The sequence below is a fragment of the Bos grunniens genome, chromosome 5 (assembly GCF_055505025.1).
Source record: "Bos grunniens cultivar Pamir isolate PY7600 chromosome 5, Bosgru_T2T1.0, whole genome shotgun sequence".
In the NCBI taxonomy this organism is placed as follows: domain Eukaryota; kingdom Metazoa; phylum Chordata; class Mammalia; order Artiodactyla; family Bovidae; genus Bos; species Bos grunniens.
In genome coordinates, this window is record NC_141169.1 from 107,101,907 (window position 1) to 107,112,106 (window position 10,200).

At 54.2% G+C, this 10,200-nt stretch overlaps 1 protein-coding gene across 1 annotated transcript in view; it reads right to left on the reverse strand.

Moving 5' to 3' along the window:
- The window catches only part of CCND2 (cyclin D2), a 28,271-nt gene that overhangs the window by 16,084 nt on the left and 1,987 nt on the right, over positions 1-10,200 (reverse strand). The window contains exons 2-3 of the mRNA XM_086402385.1: positions 9,756-9,971; positions 7,018-7,177 (exon numbers count right to left, since the gene is read on the reverse strand). Of these exons, the coding sequence (XP_086258511.1) occupies positions 7,018-7,177; positions 9,756-9,971 (376 nt within the window). The remainder of the gene's footprint in view (positions 1-7,017; positions 7,178-9,755; positions 9,972-10,200) is intronic.

The window sequence follows — 10,200 nt, forward strand, 5'->3', positions numbered from 1 at the left end:
TGCACCTATGAAGCAAGGGAAGCCAAGCAGGCTCTGCTGAGCTGCAGGACTCTGAGCAGCTGCTCACTCTCCTCTGGGTTAATCCAGTGGACGTGACTTGAGTGCTGCCAAGCCAGGCTCAGCCCCTGGGGGTCCGTGACCAGTCATGCCCTCCCTCCCACCCTCAAGTTTTTCTAACTTCCCTTGCAACTCAGTACCAGTCACCAAGTTCACTTGTGGGTCGCGACCTGCATGTGCTGTTGTTGCTGTTGTTCTGAACAAAATAAAAGTATCAGGAAGGAGGGCAAGTGGTGGGGAGTCAACACTGTCTGCAGAAACTCTTGTATCGATTTGAGGTACACTGATGAGGCATCCCACGCGGTGTTATAAAATGTACTTCTTCCTTTATGGTAGGTCAAAAGTTGAAAAGCAGCAGGCTGGCTCATCTCCCAGGGGCCCCTCCAGGTCTAACTGACTTTTATTTACAAAAAAATTAGAATGTAACTGCTTTACAATGTTAACTTTCTGCTGTACAATGTAGCAAATCAGCTCTATATATACATGGATCCCCTCTCCATGTACATATGGAGAGCCTCCACCCACCCACTCCCATCCTACTCCTCTAGGTCACCACAGAGCAGACACCCTGGCTTCCACCAGGCAGCGAAGTCACAAGACATATGTCTCCATCGGGCAGTTCTGCATGGCCTCAGGGGCTGCCCCAAGACTACACCCAGAGACACTCCCCTCTCTGCTGATAGGGGAAACGCAGAGAGGAAAATACCTAATGAAACACCTGGTCTCGTCTTTGTCCTAGCTCCTGTTCGCTAACCTCCACACTCAACCCTGGAAAGTTCCACCCAATCCATTCAGCCATTTCTGGAAACCTTAAACTTTCAGCTATGGAACTGGATGGAGAAATATTCACAATACCTACCTGGGTGAGAAGGGGGGCAAAAAAAAAAACCCAAAAACTATATGAGTGTGTGCTATGATCAAGATTACAACCACCCATAAATATATAAATAGAAAGGCATAAACCTGCATGCATATAGGGGAACTAGAAGATACACAGATATATGTAAACTTCCCCACCACTGGGTGGGGAAAACTTCTTTTAGCAAAAATTAAATATCATGAAACAATCTCCCCTGAATCTAAGCCTCTTGCTCAGAAATGCTGCCAAGTTGTATTCTGGTGCTGAAGGCACGATTGGGATAAGCGTCTCCCTCCACCCTCAGCTCCCTACCTGGAAAGGTAAGGTGTGTGTCACTTCCTGAGCAACCCGAGCCTCAGCAGAGTGAGAAGTAGTTGGCTGAGCAGGGACCCATTCAGATCATGCTCCCCCATGCTCCAGGCACCACGGATGGCCCCCTGCCCCCAAAATATAGGACATAAAAATACAACGCAGGGTGGTTCTTCTAAAGATACATCTCTAAGAAGGGAGATGTCCCCACGTGGATAGGAGTGTCCACGTGGAGCCACGCAGGCCTGCCCTAGAAGGTGGGGAAGGTTTGGGCCATGCAGCTCCAAGCACTGGAAGGCGGAGGCCATGGAGGCTGGTAACCCACTGCTCACCAGCTGCTTGAAGGTCTCCAAGGCCAGTCACCTGACCTCTCTGAGCCTCCGTTTTCTCACCTACAAATGATATACCCACCTCCTAGGCTAGTTCTGAGGCTTCAACCAAGAGAGCAGCGCCCTGCTCACAGTCAACAGTCCACATCAACCGCCACCACCATCACCCCACTATTCCTAACACTGGGACGTGCTGTGGGATTGGGGCGGGCAGTACACTTTTTGGCCACACTGCATGGTTTGTGGAATCTTAGTTCCCCCTACCAGGGCTCAAACCTGTAACCCCTTGCGTTGTAGAAACACTTAATCTTAACCACTGGACCGCCAGGGAAGCCCCTGGGGTGGGCAGTTCTGACTGTCAAGAGATTCTGTTCAGCATCTGCAGTGATTCAGGGAAAGGTGCATGGGGAGCCCAGAAAGAACAAGGGATCTGCTCTGGGTCTGGAGACTCTTTTCCAATCGTGTGTGTGTGTGTATGTGTGTGTGTGTGTGTGACAGGAACACGGCCTCATGGAGCCCCCACCACCTCCTGCTGCTCTGTCAGGGGCAGAAGCTGAGATCCCGTGGGGACATGGGGATGGGGGGGACAGAAAGACGACACAAGTATACAAGCAATGAAAGGGAAGCTGGATGGACCGTATTCATTCCTGCAAGAGGGGCACCCAGAGCCAAGGAACAGGCCCACACACCTGCAGCCCCGACCTGACCTCCGCCCTCCCAGTGAGGCGGGGCAAAGGGCGCCTCTCCACCGACCAGCCCTGATGCTGTTCCTACAGTTTGCTGACTTGGCCAACTATTAGCAAAAAACAAGGTAAAATTCACCTGTTTCAGGACACTGGCTTTTACGGGTGAATCAGTGAAATCTCCAGAGGTTAAGCGGCTTTGTTTAGCATCTGCTGCTGGGTTTGCAGGCGCCTGGACTTGGCACCCAGTGCGCTGGAGGACTCCTCGGAAGGTGAAGAGAGCCTCAAAGGGACCCCCCCCCCCTCTCCAGCCCCACCAAGAACACAGGGTCGTCTCTCCCATCAGAAGCGGGAGAAATGCCCAGAGGAGGGAGCCTCAGCTTTGACGTCCAAGAGACAGGAACCCGTTCCATCCTCAGCCGCCCCCCCACCCCCAACCAACCCTGCTCTTGCTCTGGGACTCCGCAGAGATCCTCACCACGTCTCTCAAGGACCTCCGGGGGGACCGCTTAACCCAGGCAAGGGCAAGAGAAGTGCTCCACGTTTATCAACTCAGGAATATGTCACTGGAGGAAGAGTTCTGAGCTAAGCAGGTTTGCAACCACAGATTACAGGGCCCTGGCTGGTCGCGTTATCCCCGTTGTTTTGACTACGACGGCGGAAGCCTTGACCGGCTAAGTGTGACTGCTGTGCTTCTTCTGTTCACCACTAGGGGGCGAGAGAGACTCTCTCTGAGGTGTCAACCAGAGGCGTTCCTCCATCTCTCCCGCAACCTGGCGTCAGTCCGGTGGGGGGTTTAAAAGGCCAGGATGGGGGTGCTCGCTGGCCACCGAATGACGTCATCGGCCGCCCCCAGAGCCGGCTCCCACCACGTCCTTGTGGGGGCCTCGATGCCAATTTAACTCCAGCAGCCTGGCTGGGAGCAGGTGGCAGGAGGGCCCTCAGCCCGCTCCTCACAGCAAGATGGGAAGTGAGCCGGCCTTGCCAGGCTGCCTGAAACCACGCAGGGAAGAAGGGAGACTCCGGGTCAACGGGCCACACCCCCTGGGCCCCGCGACCTCGGCTCTTGGAGGACAGAAAGCGGTTTCCGTTCTTCCTTCCACTTTCCAACCACCCAGGCAAACCTGCCTTCCTGGCTCAGGCGCCAAGTGGTAGATCCTCTCTGGGCCATCACTGTGTGTGTGTGTGTGTGTGCGTGTGTGTGTGTGTGCGTGCGTCCGTCCGATTCTGGACCGCAGTCCACCAGGCTCCTCTGTCCACGGGTAGAAACCAACCCAATGCTGTAAAGCAATTATCCTTCAATTCAAAAAGAAGGGAAAAGGAATACTGGAGTTGGTTGCCACCACTTCCTTCTCTGGGGGATCTTCCCCACCAAGGGATCGAACCCACATCTCTTGCCTCAGCCTGCACTGGCAGGCAGATTCTTTACCAAGAGAGCCACCTGGGCCATCACTAGCTGGCTATAACCTGGGGATGAACTGTCACAGGAACACCTGGAGGCAAAGCCAAGAAGACAGTTGGAAGCACGGGGGGTGACACCATCACCCAGGCCCAGGCCCGGATGTCTGGGGGGGATACTCATGTGCAGGAGAGCTGAGGGCAGCACCTTGGGGTGCGGGTCACCTAGGCAAAGAGAGGAGAGGCCGGGCACCATGGGTAGGGAGGCTAAACACCTCCTCTTCCCACCGCTTGCGCCAAGTTCAACCTCAATGCCATTGGCTCTTCTAGACATAACTGGAATCATCTGTTGAGCATGATATCATGCTTCAAGAATCTCCCCACGCCGGCGTGCGATCTTGAGTCATCCCAGTGGTCTCCTTCCCCCTTGGCGGACCTGGGGGGCTCTGCCATCAGGACCCGCCTGCTGCCTGGCTACTAAAGCCTCACAGGAGCCAGTGGTTATAAGGGCTCCCCTAGCCCCATGGCCTCCACCGACCAGGACCAGGACCAGCCCGGGGTAGTCTCCGCCCCAGAGGCTGTTTGAGATTGAGCAGGGGAGGAAAGGGGGCACCTCTCCGTCTCACCATATTATGCCTCGAGCCCCAGGAAGAAGACCGACACCCCCTACCCGTCCCGCCTCCCGCCTCTTCCCCTTTCACACACAGGCACTCTCTGTGGACAGAGGGACCAAGGCCAGCTCTTTCACAAGCAGCTTTCCCCCTCAACTGCCCACAACGCCCCAGGGTCGCTACTGCCGCCTCCAGACCTGGGCCTCTGCAGGGGCCTCTGAGCCCCTGGCTGCCAGAGCTCAGAGACAGAACCAGCGGGATCCACGTGGGGTGGGGGTGGGGAAACAGGACCTGAGCTCCTGGGACTTCCCACCTGCTACCCGTCCCAGACACACACCCGGCCCCAGGGTGTGGAATCTCATCTAACAGGAAGATGTTTCCTCCAAGAAAAGCAGCCCCAGGGCTCTTGATCCATCACGGCCTCAAAGTCCCAGCCAGTGAGATGCCATGTGACACAGCCTTGCAGACACAATCAAGGGCAGATGGGGCAAAGAAAATCCTCAGGAGATAGGCTCCTTCCTTCAGGAGACACAGGAGACCCTCCCTGTGCTCTGAGCAGACCACACCCGGCTTACTGGGTACCTGGCCAGAAGTCTCTTTTCTCCTATCCTCCCCCACTCCCTGCCCCACACTAGCAAGGCAGTCTTCTCAACTTCCTCCGCCTCCCCTCAGACCTCTGTCCTCAGTCCCTGAATCCCAGGCTCCCTACTCTGGCCCCAAACTTGGCAGCTGCCCCAAGGATCTGGCCAAGAAGGCCAGGAGTGGGGGATGGGATCCCCAATTTTAGAGAATGGGCCTTTAGAGAATGTGGGGACCTGCTCTAGGCCTGGGTGACTCCACCCACCCTCCTATCCGAGTCGGAGATCATCAAGGAGCGGGCAGACGGACCCCCAAAGGTACATCAGTTAGGAGACAAGGTCAAAGCAGAGCTCTGGCCGTCAACAGCTGGGCAATGAGGGAGCGCAGGGTCAGGGGTCAGCTGTCCGAGAGAGAAAAGGGCTGGCTGACCCCCTCCTCCAGTGAATCGCGACCACGGAGAAGAAGGGACAGGCGGGGCCTGGGAGACAAAGTGACAAGTCAATGAGGGGCTGACCTCGAGGGCCTAGGCCAGACAGCAGAAAGGGAAGCAGCTAAGAATGGCCACGGCCTGCAAGGCAGCAGGGATCAATGGCTAAGAGTGGCCCTCGGGGCCACAGGAAGGGCACAGACTGCATCTGGGAAGCCCGGGGAGGGGAAGCTTGCCCTGGGATCCACGGGGTGGTGGTGGGGGGTGGCTGGACCCTGCATCTGAGCCAGCAAAGGCCAAGCGTGGCGTCCTGCTGGACTCAGACAGCGCAGCAGGGTCAGCGTGCAAGTCACTGTATCCGCCTTAGCTGGAAGAGTCAGCATCGGAGTCACGTTCACAGTACCAGGGCCCATCGCCTGTACCTTGCCTGGTTGACAAAGGGCTTCCTCGCCCTTCATCTCTCTTCTGATGTCTGTTTTCCTAACCACCCTGAAAGGGTTGCAGGAATGTTGTGGGTCAGTGTTTTGCAGATGAAGAAGCTAAGGTTCAGACAAAACTTAAGTGCCCGGAGGTCACCCAGAGATAAGTAACAAAGCCTGACCTTTTGACTGCGAACAGGGCATGGACGCTATTGCAAACAATGTGTTCATCTCCTTGGGCTCCAATATAATATGTAACAAGATACTGAAAGAAGTCAACCCCCAGGCCCACCTTTGCAATGCAAGTGCAGACTCCGGGCAACCTTGAACCACGCCCTCTTCCCCCCTCCCCCGCCTGCCCCCGGGGCGGGCCGGGGAGGGGAGGGGGGCGCAGAGAAGATCTGCCCAAACAAGTTCTTTCCCTGACACTTCTGCTTGTGAAAATATGAACTCCTGACGCTCCACCCTATTATGATTGCGGGTCCGGAGCTTCTCCCACAGCCACTACCTTTGGGGGGCGGGAAGTGGGGGCAATGTAGAAACTGGCCAAGGTTCAGTGTGGTGAGACTGTATCAAACCACTGCCTTTGGCGTATTAGTTAATGGCACAGGGGCCAACAAGATTATGTACCAATTGTGACATCAACAGGGTGGGTGTAGGGCTTTTTAACATGAAAAGGCAGTTGCAACTTACAGGTTGCAATCAAAACCTCAACACGTAGGCGGGGTGGGGTGGGTGTTGGGGGGGGTGGGTGGGAGCAGAGCCCAGGCTTAGGAATTGACTCCCCGCTGCAAAAGCCCACAGGTCCACCCCCACCCTGCCAGAGGGAGCAGCCAGGAGGCAGTCAATGCCCTGCAGCCAGGAGAAATCCTGGGGCCTCTTCCCTTCCCAGTATCAGGGCAGGCGGTATTTATCTTGACAGGGTTCCTTAACCTGTATTTGCCTCCACCCCCCAAATTTCCTCCTGGGCTTATCTCCAAGCCATCCTTTTCCCTCCAAAGATGAGAGACTTAAACACGACCAGAGAGCAGTATATATAATCTTCAAAAGAGCACTTTAGACACCATAAAGAATATTTTAACAGGCGCTGTTTTTTTTTTCTTCCCCTTACCACACCTGTCCTCGTAAACCATTTATGAGTTTGGCAGAGAGAGAAAATATACCAGCTGAGATAAAGGAAGGAAAAAACTGCCCAGGAAGGAAACCTTGGACTCTATAGAGATTACTTGGGACCCCTCCCGTAAACACTCGGAAGTTAGGGCTGTGGTCTGCCTCCCCTTGCAGCCCCCCAAAGCCCTTCTCAGCACCCAGCCACCCCCCACCCCCAGGGCTCCAGCGGTTCCTACCAGTGGCGCACAGAGCGATGAAGGTCTGGGCGTGCTTGCGAATCAGCGACAGCTTCTCGCTGGGCTGAGGCAGCTTGCGAAGGATGTGTTCGATGAAGTCGTGGGGGGTGACAGCCGCCAGGTTCCATTTCAACTTGCCCAGCACCACCAGCTCCCACTCCTGGGGAGGGAGGGAGGCAGAGAAGAGTATAAAACCCACACAGGCTGACCCAGTGTCCCGGATGGGAAGCTTGGGATCTAGACCAGTCTTTTGAGGATGTTCATTAGGACAAGGCTAGATTGGAAGGCCGGACCATTTATCAGAGTGGTCCTAAAGCTTTGAAGTGGGTGATGGCTCTGAAGGCTTCAAATGTCAAGCTCCCCGGAAACCAATGAGCGCCCAGGTGGCCACTGCCTCGATGGTCCTTTCTGCTATTTCTTCAGCCTCTCCAGCTGCACACCCTACCTCCCCATCCAACCCTGACTTCCAGAAGATGCTCTTGCCTGCCCACCCAGAAGGCTGAATTCACAGTAAAATACCGCCAAGGTTGTGGTGACCCTTTGATAGGAACTTATTGTATATATCAGTGACTGGATTAATGAGTAACTTTTTTCATCCTCCTGGAAAAATGATGTACACAGAATGAAGCTCAAATGTAGGTTTCTTGGCCCAAATCCTCGGCAACCAATTAGCTCGCCTGCGTCGGTGCCAACAGTACCATTTTCCTCTCTGCTGCTAAGACTTTCCCTGGACACACAATGCAGAAGACCCCAGGAAACGACACCCAGACACCGCGCACCCTTCCACATACGGGTCTGCGCAGGTTTTTGTTACCGTAACTAAAGGACCAGAGGGTCACTGGCCACCCCGTTTTGCGGCTGGAGGGGATTCAGGAGAGGATTAAAGTGCTTGTTCGAAGTCATAGAGAAGAATGCAGCCCAAATGCTGGCGCAGGGCTAACCCGGTGTCTGTGGGCCTCTCACCAGCAGCCCACCTACTGAAAAATGTTTTGTTTCTTTCCCTCTTGGAGATACTTCCGGGAGAATTATGCTCAAGGGAAACGAGTCAAAAAGAATGCCTTAAAAAAAGGTGCTGTCGGAGGGAAAACAGGTCTATTGATCAATCATCATCAGAAGAATGAGATGCTGAGACCAGCCTGTTTGTGCAGCTCGCTCCCACATTCACCCCAGGAAACTGACTCTCTTCCCCCCAGCCACCGGAGCCCCATTCTGCCCATGGCACCCACCGGCTGTGTGGTCTCCGCCATTGCCCTCCCCTCCCTGGTCTTAGCTTCCTCATTGGTAAAATAGGAGGACCCCTCTAGATCTCCACTTCTGGGATAAAGAGACTAGGAAAGGGCAGATGTGTCTGCAGAAATACAAATTAGCTTGGCAGACCCTCAAAAAAAATTGGGGTGCTCTAAAAAGATCTGAGCCCCCCATCATGATGAAACAGTGATGCAAAAGCATTATTTTTCCTGGTCTCCCTTGGGGAAAAAATAACTGGATCTTATTTCTACCCATTTGTTTGTCTTTACTGGCTTTAATGTCGGCCTTCGCTTTTTTCCGGAGGTTGGGGGTAAAAACACAGACAGCCTTCTAAACAATCAGGGTCTTCCAAGACGGCTTGAAATTCCAGCTCTCCTTCTCACGGGAGAATGTGAGTATAAACCACTCGACCTGTACCATTATTAAAGGAAGCAGATCTCCCAGAAGAAAGCACCTTTCTGGGCCTCTCCGACCAAACCAGAAGCAGCTGAAATCTGGCAGCTGTTCAAAGGTGAGGTCATTCATGCCCCTCTGCATTCTCGGAGATTCCTCCCCGTCCTTGCACATGTCTGCCGCTAGGTGGCAGCACAGCCTCAGGGAGGAAGGCCTCTCACAAAGAACTCAGTTCAGGCAGCCAGTCCCAGCCCTGTGGACTTCGCTGCAGGCCTGGCCAGCAGGGAGGGAGGGTGGAGAGGAACAGAGGGGGCTCTCTTCCAAAGAGTTGGGAGATGGGTGTGCAGATCACTGAGGGTGGGCCTCTGGGGCCACTCAATCAATGCCACACTGCGGCTACATGGACGTCTTAAGGGTGAAGCTGCAGAGGCAAAGGGTCCTACTGGGTGGGAAAAAGGTTTGCTGGCAGAAAACCAGAGCCCAGACAAGATCCCCATGTCTGTACAGAGGTTATAGCCCCACCGAAGATGGGACTCCACGCCTCCGAATCCTCCCACAAAGGGCCAAACTTGACTCTGCTCAAAAGCCAGTGAGTTGGTGTTTAGTGAACAGCTACTATGTGCTGGTATGCTGGAGAGACTGAGAGATTCCCTAGAGTGTACCTTTGAACTCCTAGTTCTTGGGAGACACGTTACAACACGTCTGGATCACGGTGAGGTTGATGACTGTCTCGGAAGTCAGTGATTGAAAATTGGGAATTTAATTAAAACATTAACAGTGTTGTATACCTCCACTACACACACACACACACACACACACACACACACACACATTTTGCAAATGAGTGTCACCAACCCAAACCTCTGTGAAGGAGGCTCTTATGCATGGGCGGAGCCTGAGTACTTTGTATATACAGTCCAGCACACAGTAGGAACACAAAAAGTCTCTATAGGAAAGGTCAGAGCTTCCCGAAGGGTGGACATTTCACAGATGGGTAATTTGGGGTCCTAAGAGTTTGTTCTGGGAGCGGTGGGTCAAGGCGGATTAGGCCAGAGCAGAGCAGAAAGGCAAGCAGGCAGGAAGGAGGCAGTCATTACCAGCAGCTCCTGAGGCTTGATGGAGTTGTCGGTGTAAATGCATAACTTCTCAGCGGTCAGCGGGATGGTCTCTTTGAGCTTGGACGCCAGGAACATGCACACGGCCCCCAGCAGCTGCAGATGGGTCTTCGGAGTTGGGACTCCGGCCAAGAAGCGGTCCAGGTAATTGATGGCGAGAGGAAAGACCTCCTCTTCGCACTTCTGCTCCTCACAGACCTACGACATGAGTGGGAAGGGGTCGGGGTCGGGGGAAGACCATAATATCAGGAAAGGAGGAAGAAAGGGAAATCGCACAATCTCGGGAAATGACAAAAATATTGGATTTGGGGGGAGGGGAGGGGAGTAGAATAAGCGATAAGAATGAAGACGAGGAAATTGGGGGCAATCTACATGGTCATCCGCGCGGGGGTCCTTCCCGGGAACTTAAAATCTCAAAGGTGAAGGG